Source organism: Symphodus melops (assembly GCF_947650265.1).
Source record: "Symphodus melops genome assembly, chromosome: 2".
NCBI classification, from domain to species: Eukaryota; Metazoa; Chordata; class Actinopteri; order Labriformes; family Labridae; genus Symphodus; species Symphodus melops.
Window position 1 is genome coordinate 2,212,206 of NC_136692.1, and position 21,085 is coordinate 2,233,290.

Consider the following 21,085-nt stretch of genomic DNA (forward strand, 5'->3'; position numbering starts at 1 on the left):
ACTGTGCCTTTAATATTATAAATTCTAAAAAATGCGCTTGCTTGAATATTTCTGAAAGCATGCAGAGGCAGATCCGTGTTTGTGAGATCCCCACTGAGGCTGGTTCTCCGGCACAGCGAGGGTGCAGAGGCTAAATGAAGGACAGCGAGACAGTCAGAGAGAAGGTAAACTCACAGAATCACGCTGCAGAGAGCATGAAACAAAAAGCCCCGCCCGGGGGCAACAAGACGGTGTGCTTTCGTTGGAAAGCTGTCGTCTGCAGTGTTCTAACTTTCATGCGGCGCTATGAGCAAATCTGACACCAAACAAGGGAAGACTTTGCTGCTGTTCTGTATATTCCACTTTTACATCCTTTTTGTTTAATGTGCATTGATGGAAATGCGTTCAACAGCTGTTGAGATATTTCAGTCTCAACCAAGAAGCATCCTCCGGTGTTGAGAATGAAGCCAATTCTGAAGTGAATAAATCCCACTGACGGACAGCTGGAGTCCAAAGACAAAAAAAGAGTTACATCCAGATTCACTCGGGATAACACGATGGATGTGGTATAAAACTGTATAAAACCCGTATACACAAAATCAACAAACACACGTAAGGTCATTGTTCTGAACCATCAAAATGAAGTGTTTTATTCTGAAAATAAAACAGATGTTTTGGTGTCTGACTTCCTGTGCTCCGGCATCAGCCAAAAATAAAAGCCTTCTATACCTACTGCAGAGGTCTGCAGACTACCAAAGCAGTGGAGCTACTAAAACACAGAGGTCCTCTGTCAGAACGGAGCCGATTAGCACTAGCTCCAGCTTTTTCGCTTGTTGCTAGGTTGATTGAAAGTTGCCTTTTACTTCAAGGAACATGTCTGGACCAAAACAGGAGACGGACTATCTACTTTGACGCTAACATTACAAACATGGATCACTTTCTCTCCTGAGGAGAACCGAACTCTGGGGCGACTCTTAGAAGTGTACCGAGACTCCCTCTGTTTTCAAGCGGACCAGAGGTTGGGACTTTAGTCCACACCTGGAGTTCATTTGATCCTTCACACCACGCCAACACCAAATCAAACAGTCTGACAAAGGTTCTTTAAAACGGACCGAGGAAACTCGGGTGTGAATGCACCTTAACTCTCTGCTAAGGAGATGTGTGAGAGAGAGAGAGACAGGGAACACTTTGATGTCCTCTAAAAAGTGGGTCAGCGTAGATCTCAGGGAGGACTCAGGCAGGTGGTAGAGATCTGGATGGATTACACTCCATGAGGCCGACCTTGGATGGATGAAGGAGAAGACAGATGGTTGGAGGACGGCGTCCATGGGCTGAAGTGTTTTTAAATCAGAAATGCACAAGTAGTCCGGACAGATGTGCACCTTGTGTCCAACCTGACTAAAACATCACGAGAGTGCTGGTGAGTTTGAGCTTTCAATAACGAAAGCTAAACATGCAGGTGCAGCTAATCGGACTGATGTCAGCGGGGAAGCGTGTCACCAAAGCCAGCAGGGGGCTATGTGCGAATCGCCTCTGACCTGTGGATGAATTTTAATTGAAGAAATAAACTACAGCGGGCCAGAGAGCTCTCGATCACTCAAACAATAACAAAAGAAGACGTTCAGGCTGGGCGGGGAATCACGGGAGTTCCCTCTGCTGGCCTGCACTGAGCGCAGTGGAGTCGAGCGAGCGAAACCGACGAGCTAATAATAGTATAATTTACATGACGTTTTTTTTTTTTTTTTTTTTTTTTTTTAAATCACAGCAGCCCATCTTATGCTACAGTCTCTAACGCTATGTATAGTGTTTCCATGGCAACGATAAACACAGCAGCTCTGTCTTGGTGGCTGTCCTGTTACAAACCATAAAATTACAGGTTTTTCTGGCTTTGGTAAGCGTTGGAAATATTTGAGGTAATGTGAGATATAAAATATAATAATATTGTAATAATATAATAATGTAAAAATAGGTTTAATCAATTTTTTTCTATTACTTGAGAAATACTAAAACGTAAACATTGCCATTCAACTCTCCATGCTTCAGGTTTTTATCATAAGTTATAACAGACTCAACATCCTTTAATGTTATTCTGCCTCTTCGCTGACTGAGCGCTGTAAATAGCCTCCGTGGTGACACCGTGCCCCAGATACGTCTCCATTAGTGAGTCCACTGAATGACACTCGGGCACAATCGACCAGCAATTATAAACCATCAACATGATTACAGCATAATCATCAGGTCAATGAGCTCACCGGAGCAGGCTGTATAAGAAATCATAAATGAACAACTCAAACAAACATGATGTCTGTGTGGAAACTGAAGTCCGATAAGAGTTCTACTTCACGCATCGATTTTCATTTCTGGGTCAGAGCTTCAAAAAAAAAAAAAGGAAACGCTTGATATTCGCTTATCATCAAACTTGAGACGGGAAATATTTGGGTTGCTGATAACAGTTTGTGCTACTTTGACAAAACAACGCTCATCTTCTGTCTTCACAGTTTTAAAGAAACCAATCGTGGACACAAAAGTGCCGACTCAGGTATCTATTTTGCAAGTCATTTTCCGTCGCCACAAAATCTCCTTAAAGCATTTTTTTTTTTATCATTTGAAAAAAGCAAACTCAGCATCAGAAGAGTTTTGGTACGAAGGAGGAAAAAATGAGGTTATGTAAACTCATTAGCAAGTCGCCACTCTTTTGACTTGATATGGACGTCTCCTTCCGCCGTACAAAAGTGAAGCCAAATCACCCCTGCAGAGGGCACCGACTTATTGAGGTGGCGAGGTAACGCTGCGATCTTGGACGTCGGATATAACGAGGTGTCAATTTACGAGACAGCATCCCGGACTCCTCCTGAACTATGACTCGGAAATTCATAGGAACTTTAGTGAGCGGAGCTTAAAATACAAGATGGCCGCCCCAGGCATCAACGGTAAAGTCGAAGCAGTACATCACACAATGAATCACATTGATAGCAGCGTGCAGGTTGTTCATGCAGGGATAAAGTCTTTGTCTGTGTGAGGATGATTTTTTTTAATGTAATGTTGATAAAGTGACAGGACAGACGATCGTCGTGTCGTCGTATTGTGTTTTATTTTGAAATTGACCTCTGACTTCCTGTCCAGGTCGTTCTATTCTCTCCTGATTGACCTGCTTGCAGCGTATTTAAAATGTCGTGGTGCTGCTGGCGCGCTCTGGACGCTCGCTTTGGAAACACAATCGTTGACGAGAGTTGCAGCGAACGGCGGCGTAGTAAGCTAACGGACAAACTTTGGAGCCTGTGGAAATTAGGAGGCAGACTGTGGTTATAACTTTTGAATAAGTAATATAATAGAGAGTACGGACGATATGAAGTGAAGGGCTGAAGACCCGTGTTGACGAATGTGCGAGGGGTTAACTAGCACGATCTAAACCAGGAGGCTATTGTTAGCATTGTTTAGCAAAGTTACAATGAAGGGGAAAACTTCCTTTTAAGAGGCAGAAACATCGAATAAAACCAGATTCATGACATCTGCCAGAACTGTGCTGGGCTTGAAAAAATGGGATGGAGGGATGTAATTGTGTAAATAAGCAGCTTCACACGTGAGCAACGGTATAATATCCGACTCAAGAGCCAGGTGTGCAGACTGAATATAGGGTAATGAAATGAGCACAGAGGGAGGTATAATATGTAGGGCAACAAGTTACACAAGACGTGCCCACTCAGTGACTAACAGTGTCACTCCACACACACTTCACAGCCTCTCCATGCTTTGTGCTGCACGACTGTAAGCTGAATAATTTACATGTTCCGAGGAGGCATCGTATCAGTTCGTAGGGAGGATCAAACAGAGAGACAAGAACACGCGGCGATTCATCAGAGCCTGGAAGAGCACGAGGGTCACATTCGAGTACAAGTGAGTAAATGACCTTCAATTAAGTTTGATATTTTTATTCCAGTTGAATCAGAACGTCCTACGTCTCTCTTTCACGTCCGCCTCACTTTCTGTCGTTTTCTGTAAAAACTGAAAGTCAAAACTCAGATTGTTCTTTCCATCTCATTAAGTAAAACTCACTCTTGCACAACGCAATGGGAGCAAATTACTAATCAGCATGCCCTTTGTTAATCCAATTAGCTGAAGTCAGAGTCGTGCTCGCCGAGGGGGGGGGGGGGGGGGGGTGTTTCATCCCAAGTAACAAACCCCAATGTGTTCGCCAGAGTCGACAAAAATCTTTTCTCTCGCCCGCTGAGCTCTTGGTGAGATGAAGCCAGTTTGGCAGAGGCTGCAGAAAAGACAGGCGTTCTGTATCACTTACAAACACGCTCAGTTGGCTGTCCTTCCCCGTCTGTGTCTCACGAGCCAGATGGGGGGGGGGGGGGGGGATTTGGCACCGGTTGCTTGGACTCCCTCACCATGAAAGCATCGCAGACGTTCAGATTAAGGGACAGATTTCAGGTTAATCATCGTGAGCTATAAAAGAGCCGTGACGAATGTTGCATCTGGAGACTCAAGCATGCGAGACTTGAAGTGAAGGCGAGTAAAAGAAAGACGTTCGAACATTAAAAGACGTCTTTCTTCCACGCCGTCATCTCGTGGAACCTCGGGGCCACTCGGGCCCTCGGCGTGACTGATCACCAAGCTGTCTCACTGAGCCCGATGGAGAGCGACGCGCCCTGTGACGGCGGCTGACTCACACGTGCACACACGCATGCAGACTGTCACACAGAAAGTGTCGAAGAGCTGGACGCACCAAATTCTTCACCCGTGTCTGAGATAACAGGAACTGATTTAGGTCAGAGATACTGAAGCAGAGGCATAAAACTGTGTAGACTGAAGACTAACACACTGTGTCAGTAAAGCACTGATATGGATATGCACTTTTTTTTCTGTCGGATTACAAAAGCCACAAATTGTTCTGCAGCAAAAACAGATAGCATCTCTTTCATCCTGCGTATTCTTCTTCATTATCAAGTCTCTGGTTTGCATCAGCAGCTTGTGTCACAGTTCTGAATATTTCAACAAAGGGAAAGCCAAAACAACGTCCAACAAAACAAGCAGGGACAATCCCAAAGACACAAAGAAGAAACGAGGGAAGTGTGATTGGACACAGGTGTGACGAGCAAGACTCAGGTGAAACTGGAGAGAGCGATCAACATGGAGGGAAATCAGAGTGAAGAGAGAAATGAAGACGAGGACTAACAATGTAAAACAGGAAAAACAAAACAAAACCATAAAGACAAAAACAGAGGCAGTGAGTGCAAACGATCACACTCACAAGGTGCCGACAGGAAGTGGCCAAAGGGGCTGACAGGAAGTGACCAAAGGTGCTGACAGGAAGTGACCAAAGGGGCTGACAGGAAGTGACCAAAGGTGCCGACAGGAAGTGACCAAAGGGGCTGACAGGAAGTGACCAAAGGGGCTGACAGGAAGTGACCAAAGGTGCCGACAGGAAGTGACCCGACGTGCAGACAGGAAGTGACCAGAGGTGCAGACAGGAAGTGACCAAAGGGGCCGACAGGAAGTGACCAGAGGTGCCGACAGGAAGTGACCAGAGGTGCCGACAGGAAGTGACCAGAGGTGCCGACTGGAAGTGACCAGAGGTGCCGACTGGAAGTGACCAGAGGTGCCGACAGGAAGTGACCAGAGGTGCCGACAGGAAGTGACCAGAGGTGCCGACAGGAAGTGACCAGATGCAGAGCAAAACAGCTGTTAGCTGTTCTTGGAGAGTTCTTATCAACATCTAAACCAACCTAAATATCTTCATCCATATATTATTATTATTATTTATTAACTGCAAAATATTCAAAGAGAGTCTGAGCTGACTTGAACACAGAGGGATATTCTCACCTGGAGCCGGCGGGAGTGACGTTTCTATTCTGTGACCGCCGGTAATCAAGCTGTATGTTGTTCTTCACTACACACGGCATCGATATAAAGATGCTAATATTATCATTATAGCATCGTAGGGTGGAATAGCCCCGCCCCCCCCCTCCTATCTGACAGGGACAGTCTCCTGCTGTGAGGAGCGTTATGTGAACAACCAGGTCAAGAGAACATCCGGAGCAGTCGCCCTGAAATCATCGAGATATTTACAGCAGTGCATACATGAGGACATTTATTAAATCCATCTGCTCTTTATCTCACTAAATCAGTTTCCTGGTGTGTCAGTTGTCGATTTTCAGGAAGTACTCGCTGTTCCATTCACTGTTATCACAGGTCGCCAAAGACAGAAGCTGCAAATTCATTCTTTTCACACAAACACGTTCAGGAAGCGAGCGTTTCCTCGGGACATCAGAGCGCTGAGTCACTGTTACACCAACAAATTGATTATAGAGGAAATAATAATCCACCACAGTTTGGAGGTGACTCACACAGAGCTGCGTGCTCGTTTTTTGTTTTTTTTTTCAACTTGATGACTTCCTGCTGTTTCGCCATTCAAGTGTGTCCACAAGAGATTAAAAGACGAGTTAATAATACAGTTGAATTTTTCATTTCAGGAGGCACGCTATTCTTCTTCTATTTCCTGAGATGTGATATAACAATGGTGCTTTTTTTCCACATTTTCAGGGGGAGGCCCTTCTTATAACACAACCTGACAGCAGTTGCAACAAATCACTGCGAGTCGGGTGAATGTGGAGACATCAGCGACCCCGGATGACTTCCCTCCGAACGTCACAAGTGCCAACTGTCTGAGCAAATACCTCATGGAGAAAGTTCCTGTCAGGCTACGACTAAAGATGTTCTTCGATAACGAGTGTGCACTATTCCTGTTTGACCTCGATGAGGAGGGTTATGTACCTGTGTGTGTGTGTGTGTGTGTGTGTGTGTGTGTGTGTGTGTGTGTGTGTGTGTGTGTGTGTGTGTGTGTGTGTTCATGATCATATTTCACATTCATCCTGCTGCTGTCACGTTTTAAAACCTTCCTGCAGTCAGTCAGTCAGTCAGTTCAGTGTGACCCTCTTCACCTCTCACTCCAGGTCAGCAGAGTTCACATCCAGCCTCAGAAACCTCCTCCCCACCACCAGGGTCCAGACTCCACGGGGGGGGGGGGGGGTATCCTGTCCTGCTGTCTCCTCTCTACCCTGAAGACGTGCAGAGGAAAGAGACTTTGCACATCTATTGTTAAATTGATAAATAAATATTTTTTTATTAATCAGCTTTATTATTGTCAGCTGATTAAAATATTTGTGTTAGAAAAACATGCAGAAGTGATTTTGTTTTGTATGATGTGTGACCTTAAAAAGAGGATAAAAACTGGTCCTTATCTCTCGGGGGGGGGGGGGGGGGGGGGGTGCCTCTGAGTGCTACAGAGCACGGTGACAGATGCACGCTGCAGAGGAAAACTGCTTTAACGCGATGTCCAAAAATATTTGGGGCAGCTGCGGCTGAGTTCAACGCCTCGAGGGGGAAACACACCGTAATCTGTGAAAAGTAAAGAGCGCCTTCAGGAGAGAAGCGTCATATCTATAGTGAGAGCAAAATGAGAATTTCTCCAGAGGTGTCAGCGCGCCTCGCTGCCGCTCAGATTCAAGGAAAGAAAGAGCCCCGTAAATACAGAGAAAGTTCCTGTAATTTAATATAACCTCAAACTGTGGAATAAATCCACTCAGTTTGTTCGTGCTCTGCAGAAGTCTTAAAACAAAGAGAAAAATGTGCGCGCCCCTTGTGATGTCACAAAGGTAATGTGCCGTCTTTAAATGAAGCAATCTGCCTTTCAGTTGCCAACAACACTTGACATGTGCACAATCTGGGTATTGAACCCCCAACCCCGCCCACCCGCCCCGACCTGTCTCCTTATCAGTGAGACCACCTCTCTTTGTCTATTCGTTCAATCAGAGTAACAGCTGCAGTAGTTGTATTTATTATATTTAATAATAATAGTATTTAATAGTATTATTTTATTTAATTTTAATTAAATTTTTAATTTAATTTAATTTAATTTTAATTTAACTTAACTTTATTAAAATTATATAAAATTATATATTTATATATATTTTTAAATTATATCATAATCTTATTATTTAATTTAATTTAATTAATAATATTTAATAGTATTTAATAGTATTTATTTAAAAGTAGTAATATTTGACGAGGACGACATGATGCCCGTCTGTCAACATGTCGACGAAGATACAGCCGCTGATAATCCTCCAAGTTAAGACATCCTGCCACTCAACACGAGTCGCTCCTCAGACGTTCAACACTTCACCCCCGATGTTTGTTTAATCAGCTGCTTGGTCATGTGACTCACACACCTCCACTGTTGGACCAAAAGAAGTCGTTATATAAATGTCAAGGTCGTGGAAGGGCGGCTGCTGGCGTCACCACAAACCAAACACAACCATAGAAGTGGTGTCATTTTGCCATATAAATATAAAGCCTTTTATTTACCCACCGTCTGTAAACGCACCACCGTTTGTTTTAACGAGGTACGACGATGAACCCGCGCTGGCACAGTGGAAGATATACCGGTGCAGAGCTGCGCCCGCGCTCAAACAGCGTCTTTATGGATATACGACACCTTCAGCCGACTCAACCACTGTTGGGTTTGGCGGGAACGTTTGCCAATACAAACCAACCGCGGGCTATTTGCTCAACCACACAGCGCTATCTCTCTCTGCGTGACCCAAAAAGTCAAGTCTGCAGTTGTTGGTTGAGCGTAAACTCTAATGACTCTTCCGTAAGAGTTCAAGCAGTCCAGCTGTCCGGGGCGAAGGGGCGGAGCCTCCACAGCCAGAGCACAAAGACCAAACTGATGGAGTCGCTGCCTGAAGGGTTCAACCCTTTTAGAAGTGTTGGTTTTAGTAACCACACAAACTCAACGTGGAAGTCCAAAGCCTGATATCACACGCCACACGCCACAGTTCATCCGTTCATCAGCATCGTGCACGACGGCACCGCGATCCGTCTCTGTGTGGCTTCATGGCTGTAATGTATCTGAGGTTACTGGATTTGGATCGCTGGGAGTATTGCTGATGCAGCAGGATTTTTTTTTTTTTTGCTGGAATAATCTTGCTGAACTTGTGAACTTATGAGTTCCACTTTTTGGAGTATAAATTATTCTAACGTGAAGGCCGCGCGGGCAACACTAGAAAAAAGGCAAATGCACCATTTCGTGCACTTTCTAGCTGCTGGGTGATTTCAGACACAGCTCCGGTCACGCCCCCTGCAGGACGTCACACAGGCTTCAGGTCAAACAAACGGCCTCGTCGGGCGATAGCGTCAAACCACTTCATTCAAATGTTTGTTTTTCTTCTTGGAAGAACAGATGCAGTGGAGGGGAAGCATGCTCAAGTACCAGTGAAGGTTAATGCATACGTTGGGCCAGAGTTATAATTGGCATGTGTCAGATTTCAGCTCCATCATGTTGACAGGTTGACAGAGCGGTTTGCATGTTTAGACACCGGAGTGGAGATGCTGAGATTCAGGCCGCAGGGCAGCTCCAGACGCTCCTTCCTCCAAGAAACACAAGGGGCTCGTGGACACTGAACACACACACACACACACACACACACACACACACACACACACGCACGCAGCAGCGAATAATGGGGGGAAAAAAAGGTTCAGTTTGTGAATCAACCTCATCATGGCCGAGAAATGAAGACCGTGCACGTGCTACTCAAAGATGATAAGAAGTCAGATACAGGCTGGAAGAAGAACCTGCAGCACCCTGGCAAGGACCTCGATGGACACACACACACACACACACACACACACACACACACACACACACACACACACACACAGGAGAACAATGCTAGCACCAGCGTTCGAGTCCTGATCCAGATCTTTGGGTGATGGAGCGTCGTGTGGGATCATCTGTGTCTGTTTTCACACGTCAGAGCTGAACATTTGTCTCAGTCTAACGAGCAGTGCCATCTGGTAATCATCATCACCACAGGCAGCGTGACTGTAAATAGACAGAGTTTAATAAAAGGGGGGGGGGGCTCAGGATATGAGACATAATAATAATAACAGTGTTTGAATAAAAACAAGAACACATGAAAACGCCCGTGTGGCCGCAGACGGGCGCTCCGCAGCGTTTCCAGGTCGGTCGAAATAATCTGGATTTTTAATTAACAAGGAGGCAAATGTGTCGATCTGTACCTGGAGCTCCAACCTTTGGAGACCTGACTGAGACCTGAGGACGTCCAGCCGAGACGCCGCACTCCACACGCTGCCCTTTATTTACAGTCTGACTGTCAGAAACAAACTGTTCTTCTCTTCAGTGTTACCAGAGGGAGACATGTGGACGTCTCCACAGAGCTGATGTTGGTTATTATTACACACACACACACACACACACACACCATCAGCTCTCAGAGGAATATATGCACTGTTACATAAACTTCACAATAACACTTTAACATTAACAGGTTTGATCAGCTGACATCAACCTGACTCACTGCACCTACAGTGACGTCACGCACCACTCTATCAGCTCCTAAATCCTTTAACACACAGCACAAAGAAATCATCTCAGACCATCTAAGCACAGTATTGAAGCTCTCCACATTCATGACACAAACAGACGCACAAAATCACACTTTTTCCTCCATCTCCAAACTTTTTACGTAAACCACAAGGAAACAATCCAAACCATTTACACGTTATTAAACAGTTCTCCAAATCCATTACGCACAGAACACGATCAAAGTAACACTCTCAATCCCCACCACCTTACATAAATACTATAGTGTGAAATTAAACTGCATATATGAAAGTGCGCGGCGGCACCATGATCTTACTTTGAGCTGCAGACAGGATGTCCTGGTTACAGGTGTCCACATGTCCAGGTGCGCTCTGGGTCGTGGAAATAAAGTCTCTAATGAGGGGACGAATGTCCAGAGAGTTCATGATGTCTGTGTGGACATACATCAGTTAATGGTTTGAGTCTTTTCTGGGTCATCATGGTGCTGCGTGTCTTCATAAGACGTAAGTCTGAGACAGTGCGCTCAGGTGAGGACACAGAGACGTGAAGACACAGACGGAACTCAATCAGTGTTTCTGTCTCTGAAAACATGGCTCTTGTTTGTTACTGGAGCTTAGTCCAACACGATGCTACATGTTGGACTGTGAACACTCGTAGACCGAGCATGGAGCGAGCAGGGAACTTTTTCACTTTACTCTGCGTCTGCAGCCACGAGCCTACCTGACGTTGACAACGTCACTTCCGTCAACTTGTGTTAATTAGGCCTAAAAATAATTATATCAAAATCAAGAAATACATGTAATAGCCTACGCGTGTCAGAATATTTTCCCATTCATAAAGGAATGGGAAAATGGAATTTATAAATTGTGCAAAAATATTTTTTTATTCGCCACTAGGGGGTCCCAACTTCCTGCGGCCATGGTCTCCACAAACACACACGAGTCAGTCACTTAGAGAGGCACCGAGGTGTGAGGATGTTTTTAGACAACATGATCACCCTGGTTTCAGCGCCACAGACGTGACACAGCAGCCATGAGCCAACCTCCCGCTGTGCGCGCTGACAGGGAAGTCCACGGATAATAGTCCCACTGTGCTCGGCTCTGCTCCACTGCCCAGCAGGTACAGCAGCCCCCCCCCCCCCCTCTCCCTCCCCCCTCCCTGGGGAGACGCAGCAGTGTGTGCCGAGGCTGCTGCTGGAGGTTACAGCCCCCCCCCCCCCCCCCCCGCCTCGGTTCCATACTGTTACCGAACCTAACGAGGCCTAACGGGGGAGACGGCGGCGGTCCCAGGGGACATTCCTGCAGCTTGCGAGTCAGACCTCCTCCTCTGGAGAAAACTCGGAGAAAGTTTCTTTTCTTTCTCAGACACTTTCAGACCATGCATCGCGTGTGATTGGACGCTGAATGTGTGACTGAAGCTGTTATTAGACAGAGAGGTGACATAAAGCAGTTATGGAGCTTTTCTCTTCTCTTTGACAGACCTGCACATCCACACACTGCTGTGTAAAGACACAACGAACTCATATATTCACACAAAGCAGCAGGCTGAAATCACCTGAAGAATAAAACTCAAACATCAATGTACAGCAGACTGAACGCTCATGTTGGAGGGAAGCGGAGGTGCAGTGAGCAAACTTTTGTTGCCAAGCAACAGATGGGGGGAAAAAAGAAGAAGAAGAAGAAGCTGCTGCTAATGGATACAGGCTCTGCATTGTTTGAGCTTTTGCTGTCCAGAGATGATCAAGACATCTCCATTCAGTTGAAACTTTTTTTGCTCGTGCAAATAAACGTTGAAATGGTGATGAAATCTTTAAAGCTAAAAGATGCTTTTTTGTTTTTTCCTGGGTCCTGATGATGCTTCATGCTCGGGTCTGTACGTCTTTTTGCTTTTGTTCTCGTCAAGCACTTTGTAAACCTGCGTTTTTAAAGGTGCTGTGTAGATAAAGATATTTTTGTTTGTTTTTTTTAAAGTTGCTGCATGATCAGGGATTGTAGGTCGTTTAGCAGTGATCCTGGTTTGTCTTTAGACTGAAGCTTGGAGTACTCTGTGACCCCGAGACGTTAGAATCAGGACACACACTTCGGTATTCTCACTGCTCTGTTTGCTGCTCTCAGGGAAAAAAAATAAATAAATCCACCTCCTCCTGTCCCTGCGTGCTGATTTACATGCTCTGTCTGTATTGGCTGCCTGGCTGTAGCACTTCAACAGGCTGCCTTCTGCTGATTGGCTGCTGCTGCAGAAGGGGCATGGACGCTCTCTCACCATAACAGGCATAAAAGGCGGTGTGTGTGTGTGAGATCAGCCACAGAGACTCAAACACTGACAGAGAGAGAGAGAGAGAGAGAGGAGCTCAACACAAGGAGAGGAAGTTTTCAAAGATTCAATCAGACGAGTAGTTTGAGACACAGGAAGTGTTTGGTTCATTTCTCTCTTTTTTTTTGCTTTGCTAACAGAAGTGAGAAGCAGCATGTCTCTGGAGGTGAAGGAGAAGACTCAGGTGCGTCTGGTGTTTCTTGGAGCAGCGGGAGTGGGCAAGACCGCCCTGATCCAACGCTTCCTGCAAGACAAGTTTGAGCCCAAACACCGGCGCACGGTGGAGGAGATGCACAGCAAGGAGTACGACATCGGCGGGGTCAAGATCACCGTGGAGATCCTGGACACCAGCGGCAGCTACTCCTTCCCGGCCATGCGGAAGCTCTCCATCCAAAACAGCGACGCCTTCGCCCTGGTGTACGCCGTGGACGACCCCGAGTCTCTGGAGGCGGTGAAGAGCCTCCGGGACGAGATCCTGGAGATCAAGGAGGACAAGTACACGCCGATCGTGGTGGTGGGGAACAAGATGGACCGGGAGCAGGAGCGTCAGGTGTCCAACGAGGACGTGCTGTCCACCGTGGAGATGGATTGGAACAACAGCTACCTGGAGGCGTCGGCCAAGGAGAACGAGAACGTGGTGGAGGTGTTCAAGGAGCTGCTGCAGCAGACCAATCTGCCCAGCCGCCTCAGCCCGGCGCTACGCAGACGCAGGGAGACCTTCCCCAAAGACACCAACTTCAGACCGCCCATGAACAAGACCAACAGCTGCATCCTGTCGTAATGGGAGACCGAGGAGGACGAGGAGGAGGAGGAAGAGTTTTTCTGTTTCACAAGATGAGAGGATTTGTGAAAAACGCAGAAGCCGACTGTCCGAAGTGAAGAGCTGCTGAGTGTGAACTGACAAAGACACTTCAGGTTACACATGAGGTGAGAGAGGGAGGAAGAGGAGGAGGAGGAGGAGGAAGGTGTGAAGGCTGGACTTTAACAGGGAGCCGCAAAAGGTGGAAGAAGAATTTAGCACTCCGCTGTTTCCTCCGTGTCATGTCGTTGCTGCTTTTATTTTGGTGACAAAGCCGCTCGTGTTTGGAGTCGATGTGTAAATTAAGAATTTTCAGATAAAATGTCGAACGGCATCAAAAGATTTGGGACTGTTTTTTTTTTTTGGACAACTACGTGTGTGTGTGCAGTGTGTGTGTGTGTGTGTGTGTGTGTGTGTGTGTACCTGTGTCGTGGTTTGTGTCGAGGTTGTGTGTTTTCACGCCATTTAAAGATCAGCTGTAGCACATGGAAATGTTTACAACGTTTTATAGACACGAATCTGCCCAAAAAAAAAACAAAAAAAACAAAAAAAAAGCATGTCATGACTCGTTTTTACTCAAAGTGGTGAAATGCAAAAAGGCACTTTTCATTTTATCGAACCATTAAAGATGTTTTCTGTTTTTGTTTTTTTACTATGAAATGATGTCACATGTTTGATTTGACGTTTGTAAGTTGAATGTGGATGAAACTGTAATAAAAGAAACAAACATGTACAAAGGGTCGACGTGTGAATCCTTCATGATTCTTTAAATACAGGAAACAGCAGACTGAAGGACCAAACACAGGCGCAGGGGGGTCTGGTCTAACGTTTGGGGGTTCTGGACAGAAGAAGACCTGTCCCCCTTTAGTTTCCAGTCTGGACCTTGAAGCAGCGAGCAGACTGCGTCCTGGTTCATCAGGGGTTAAAAGCTCAGAAATAAAGGAAGTGGCCTGTTAAAAGTCATTTAAATCATATTAAAATTAACAGTTAAAGGATGTTTCATCCAGACTTTCATTGATCTCTTATCAGATCCACTGTAACATAAACATGAACATCAAGTCAGCTTAAATATTGAAGTCACATTTCTAAAGGGCCCGACTGATACGGGACATTTGGGGCTGATGTTAGGAGGAGAGAAAATCCGACTCAGTTAAATGTGCACATATCGATCTGTTCGATCTGTAAATATAATAAAATGTAAATAAATCTGACTAAAATAAATGTGCACATATCTTGGATCTATAGATATAAATGATCATGTTTATCAAACACGCGTGGAGAAGATTTATAACAGAGAGAAGATGAAAGTAACTGAGCATGTTTGTGCATCACCACTCTGCAGACACGCATTCATGATGCATGTTGTAATCCATATGGCGCCCCCTACTGGTCACAGAGAACCGCGAGAGTAACACGCTGCGGGTTCGAATCCGACCTCGGCTCTTTGCAGCATGTCATCCCTCGCTCTCTCTCCTCCGAACACGTTCCCCTCTCTGCAGCTGTTCTTTCCTAATAAAGGCAAAAAAAAATGTCCAGAATAATCTTCTGATCTGATTTCACGTTCGTGTTCTCCTCTCACCGCTGAGCCTTCCTTCCACCCGGAGAGAACTGTGATGTGGCCTCAATGAGTGAAGAGTAACAGCAAGAAGAAGAGGCTGCTGGTTGGAGTATTTGAGAACCTCTGCTGCCACCTGGAGGTGAAAAACCAACATTGCATTTCATGAAACTGATAAAAGTAAAGAGGCTGATATTGACTGTCTCTCATCCACCTGCACTCACTGGATGTGTCTGCAGCCAATCAGAGCCTCGTAACCCTCGTTAAGCTGAGAACCAGTCTGAGTGAAAACACATTTTAAATGTGTGGAAATGATGGTGATCAAAGCTGCGAGCTGTATGAAGGGTTCCCTCCGCTTCACTTCCTGTCAGGGCAACTTGTGTCAGAAAACCTCACCTGTTCTGGACCGGAGCAGTACCTTCAGAAAAGACCGCCAGCCGACCAATCAGATCCCTCGACTGTGAAGCCAAGTCTTTGTCTTCCCTGCATCATTTTTCAAACGTGATGATGAAAAGTGTTTACGATGACGAAGCTTGGCAGTTTTACTTTTCATGATATTTGTTTCAAAGCTCTTTTCTTCGGTCGTCTTCAGAGCAGATCTGGGAGGTTCATTTCACTCCTAACACGCCCTCACACTTCTCTCTCTTTAAAAAACGGAGGTTTAACCTGTGTCTAACCTCTCATGCTAAGTTAAGGCTGCTTCGAGAACGCACAACTCAACAACGCTGGGCCCTGACACGTGAAAATGTTCCCGCCACATTCCTCTGCACACCTGCACTTCAACACCTCAAACAGAGGCGCTGAACATCTTCAGAGTTTTACAAAAGTTTTAATCTCTGTAAAGTGCAGTTTTTTTTCCTTCTACGAAATGCAGAGAAAGAACACCTGCCCCTGTGTGTGTGTGTGTGTGTGTGTGTGTGTGTGGACGTCCTTCCTTCCCATGCACTGTGTCTCTGTAGACGAGCCTCTTCGTGAAACAGGTTCATCTTTGATCTGCTGAACCTGTGCACAAACATGCTCGCTTTTTAAGTTCCTAAAATAACTGTGCACACAGTTCCCCTAAATGCAACCTGTCGAGCAGTGACGTGCCTCGGTCCCACACACACACACACACACACACACACACACACACACACACTTCATCAGATTAGTGTGAACAAAGTTTCCTGTTTTAATGAGGAAGTAGCCGAGTAAACGTTTGCAGCAGTTCCTCTTTCAGTCCTCTTTTAAACACCCTTCTGCCTCCGCTCAGGATCATTCGGGGTCCTCGCAGCTTCACACACACCGCACCTCCGTGTGTGTGTGTGTGTGTGTGTGGATTTATCACGTCACTACACGCCTAAGAGAGACATTTGAAGGATTTTCTGGACCTTTGGACCTGCAGTGTTGGACGTCATGCAGACTCGTGTCTGGGCCCCTGGACTTGGTCAAAGCTCCTCAGCTGATCAAAGCCACTCTGAGGCGTTTTAGAACAAGTTCAGGGTCTCGGGCAGAACCACAGGTACAAATCGTGTTTTGATCCATTAAAATGAAGACGTCTCGACTTACTGTCTTTTGTGTGAGACTGAAAATAACGCATGTATGTTTTGACTCGGGGTCATGTGAGGGTCAGGCACTGATTTCAATCACGATCCGTTCCCTAAAAAAAAAAAAAAATGGCGATGTGTAATTTATAAATGAACAGACTGTGATGATTTGGTTCAATGAAAACAGCAGAAAGACGAGGAAGGACAGAGGAGTGTTTGTTCACTCTTCTGTTAATAAAGTTGATCTTCACACTACATGTGCTGCCGGTACTTCTTCTCCTCTTCATGCATCCTGTTCAAAGACAAACGGACTCGAGCTTTCCTCGTCTCCAGACGACTAAAAGCTCTGTGACACACTTCCACGTTCACACACTGATGGGAGGACGCAGCGGGAGCGACTCGGGGACACGAGGCTGCAGGAACTCCACAGCTGAAGAAAAAAATAAATCTGTTTTGTTTGTTTTTTTGCTGAAATGTTGCAAAATTAAATCAAACTTTTTGTTTAAAATGGTTCATATCTGACATCTCCCCTTGGTGTGTGTGTGTGTGTGTGTGTGTGTGTGTGTGGTTGGTTGACACCCAGGACGTTTATCTTTTCTCACCTCGTCCTGTTGTATATGAATAAATAAAAGAGGTGAGAACGCAGCTGAACAATGCTGCTTTACATTTCACCTCCACGCTTCACGAAGCGAGGCGCCGCAGCTGTGACTGAAACTGCGACTGAAAGTAGAGCGTGAGGCGGGAGGCCGGCGTGCTGCACACATTCGGACACTTCCAGAAACATCCTCACATTTTAAAATGGCTGACGTTTAACACAAACTGAGCTCGACATTTTGACATCTTTTTATTCCATTTTCCTATTTATTGTATTTTAATTGTTTTTATTGTGCATGTACTTCACTTTGGTGAACCAAGGTTGTTTTTAAATGTGCTCTAGAAATAAACTTTGATTGATTGATTGAAAATGCAAACGTGCTTTTGTTTCTGCCAGCTGAGCAGACGAGTGAAACATTCAACAACATCCCAAAGAACGACAGAAGGCCTCCGACTCCTGATTTATTTCATTTATTCTGCAGCGCACTCAAAAGGCTGCATGATGCATCAAAGTCGTGGTCATTTTTTACGTTTTCAAAAAGGTGCAGAGTGTAACAGTTTGTCCCTCGAAGTAACAGAGAAAAATGAAGCTTTTTTCACGTGTAACAAACGGCTAACGCAGCCTCCGTGTGTTCAGCAGCCAATCAAACAGGAGGAATGACAGTGTGTGTGTGTGTGTGTGTGTGTGTGCGTTCTAACAGCAGGAATGTACGTTTTGAAGTGTGCGTGGCCTCAGTCGTCCACGGCGATGTTGCGGAACAGATAGGCCATGGACTCTCCGTTGTGGATGCGTCGGATGGCCTCGGCCAGGATCATGCTGACGTCCACCGTTTTGATTTTCGGACACTGAAGCTTCTGCACCTCGTGAGGAACCGTGTTGGTCACGACCACCTGAGGGCGCAGAAAAAAAAAAAAAACACCAGCACGGATGGCGTTCAGTCAGACGGCAGCAGAACACAGTTTGTATCGGGCGTGGGCGGGGCCTAAAGTTTGTCTGTCTTCAGCAGCCTGGTTGGGTTTAAGTTGTCGTCGCCAGAGCGTTAAAGAACAAACATGCTGTCTGACATTCTCTCTCACACACACACACACACACACACACACACACACACACACACACACACACACACACACACACACACACACACACACACACACACACACACACACAGTACCTCATCGATAGCAGACTCCTCTATGAGTCTGGGGGCGTCCGCAGACAGCAGGCCGTGCGTGGCCATGATGTAGATTTTGTAAGCTCCTCTCTCCTTCAGGGTCTCTGCAGCGGCTACGAAGTCGTCCACGTCGTCGATGATGTCGTCCTGACGCAGCCGGCGAGTCGCGGGTTCAAGGAAAGAAACAACGTGAGAACTTCATGTCAACACGCTAGTTGTTCAAAGACATTTTGTGGAGGTTATTTATCTTCTGATGTGACGGGAGGTCGCCGCTTTACGTCACACAACGACTCGCTCGATAAACGCGCGGCGCTGACACGACTTACAATGATGATGGCGATTCTGCCCCCGACGTCTCCGACGACGGTGATGGGCGGCTTCTCCTTCGCCATCATCACTGAAACACACAGATGGAGCAAAGTGACTTTGGCGTACGGAAAGTCCGGTCTGACCTGCAGCGGAGGGCAACGAAAACAGTCCAACAGAAGAGGGAGATCTGACAAACGTCATGCAGGACGGCTCTACACCAACCAGCCTCCGTCCACCACCCGACCAATCACGTGCCAGCAGGCCACTGGAGAGCACCAGGGCGCATTTAGTGCGGCGGTTAGGGATAAAACTGACACCATCAAGACTCCACGACGATCCGTCTTCACGACACGCGTCACCTCGTTACGTTAGCATGACAAGCTAATGATTACAGCGTTACGGTGGAGTCGACGCCTGTTTTTCTATTCGTCGGTTCGACTCTGAGCTGACAGAAGAAACGCTTCCTTTTTTGATGCATATTTTACTCGCTCTTTAATTATCGTTTTGATGCATATTTTTTTCCACTCTTATATTTTGATCTATTTTTTTTGCACTGTGATTTTCTTTGCTGCTGTAACGCTGTAAAGTTCAGTTCAGTCTTTTGCACAGCATGATCAGCATGAAGATGAAAAATCAACGAGTGACACAAAATAAAAATAAGTTCCTGAATTACAGTAAAATTCAAAAATAAATAAATAAAAATAAATAAATATATATATATATATATATATATATATATATATATATATATAAATAAAAAAAGAGAAAAGGCGTCCTTGTGAGGAGGGACAGACAGTGAGAGGACAACGGGACGACTGGCAGCTTTACAAAAGACGTGCGTGGGACAAACTTTTATTTATATTTTAATTTCTTCCTTCTTTTATTAGTTTGGCTTGTAAACAGCAGGGGGCAGTAGTGGCGTGATGCACCAGGAAGGGACACTGACGTTAGAGGACGCAGGAGTCTTGATAGCAGAGTTAAAAAGACGGAACAGTTTGAGATTTTCAGGTTGGAAGAGTTGTGGAACCAGGATCTGGATCTGGATCTGCGTCCCCTGATGGTGGTCGATGGACTAGTGTGTGTAGAGCTGAGCCTCCTTTAATGAACCGCAGACCAGCACAGATCATCAGCTGTAATCTCATCAAACACAGATATTTAAGGCTTCGGGTGTTTGAACAGATTCCAGACACGATGAGCCGTCCTGGTCTAGAAACACTTCAAAGAGTCCCTGAGCGTAACCAAGTCACCCGTCTTCAAAACAACAGCAAGACACGCTCACAGGTCCTTTTCCCCAAAATCCAACACAAGACCGAGCAGTAAGGCGTCTGTGCCAGGAGGACTCAAAAAAACAACAAACAAGAAGCCGGTTCTGAGCTCAAAACCTGTCGAAGAGAGAAACATGCGAATGGAAAACATGAGCAGAAACGATCATGAATCGAAGGTTTTCAATAGAGGAGGAACGAATGTACAGAGCGCCAATTAGTTTGTCTCTTCACACTCGGGAAGAATCAGATTGCATCTCCGTTCTCTTCATGTCTCCATTGGCTCTTCCCCCCCCCCCCCCCCCCCCTGAATCTGAAGGACGAGGTGAACGGGACCAACGTGAGCCTCGTCGTTCACGTCACAGTCAAGGAGTCGTTCTTCACAGGAAGCTGATTCATTTCAAGTCGAGAGGATGCGAGACTGAGGGCTTCCAGCAGAAACACCACCTTCCACACCCAGTGAGCTCGTGTCCATCCGGGTGGACGAGCCGGGCTGGGACAGCTGTCCGATGTGTCCATTTGTGAATCAATACAGGAAGCCATCGATATTTAAGGCAGCTGTGATTTACCTCCAGGAGGAGGAGCACATGGATCTTAACCTGCACCAGGTTTCCTAACGTGGAAATCTTTTTTTTTTTTTTTTTCCAGAAAGCCTCTGTTGATCATCCTCCTCGCTCAGTGTGTGATCGCAAAATAAACAATGCAGAATTTTAAAAACCTGCAGGATAAAGCAGCGGGGCCGCGTCGGAGACTGTCGTCATAGAGACGGGACTTCACCTGCCTTCCGATCGCAGAAAACTTTTCACTGTTTGGGGGAGAAAAAAAAAATAACGCTCGGCGGACACGGGATCTAGAAGGTGATTGGTTCTTCAGATCTCACTTTGACGTGACAAGTCGTCTGTTTTCAGACTTTCACGGGGGAGTTTGTGGATGTTACAGGAAGTGGAAGCCCTCAGTGACTCACCCCGTCGTTCCATGCAGTGACACCAAAACAAAACAAAACAACAAGAAGCCATTCAAGTGATGGGATCGTACTTGGCAGCTCTATCCCTGGGAATAGGACAGGACGTCTGCCGCCTGCGTTGGCATGAGAAAGATGGAACAGAAAAATATTAATGATCAGACATATGACAAACAACAACCATCACAGAGAAGTGAAATC

The 21,085-nt window shown here is 46.0% G+C and overlaps 2 protein-coding genes across 2 annotated transcripts in view; one reads left to right on the plus strand and one right to left on the minus strand.

Annotated features, from left to right (window-relative positions):
• The first annotated feature begins 12,588 nt into the window (after window positions 1-12,588).
• On the plus strand, window positions 12,589-14,439 carry rasd4 (rasd family member 4). The gene has a single exon (XM_079337953.1). It carries the CDS (start codon window positions 12,861-12,863, stop codon window positions 13,485-13,487), a length of 627 nt encoding a protein of 208 aa, XP_079194079.1. The 5' UTR covers window positions 12,589-12,860; the 3' UTR covers window positions 13,488-14,439.
• A 3,274-nt stretch (window positions 14,440-17,713) lies between these two features.
• Window positions 17,714-21,085, minus strand: part of LOC306817077 (phosphoribosyl pyrophosphate synthase-associated protein 1-like) — a 12,181-nt gene continuing 8,809 nt past the window's right edge. The window contains exons 8-10 of the mRNA XM_079333686.1: window positions 18,679-18,749; window positions 18,353-18,499; window positions 17,714-18,071 (exon numbers count right to left, since the gene is read on the minus strand). Of these exons, the coding sequence (XP_079189812.1) occupies window positions 17,913-18,071; window positions 18,353-18,499; window positions 18,679-18,749 (377 nt within the window). The 3' untranslated portion in view covers window positions 17,714-17,912. The remainder of the gene's footprint in view (window positions 18,072-18,352; window positions 18,500-18,678; window positions 18,750-21,085) is intronic.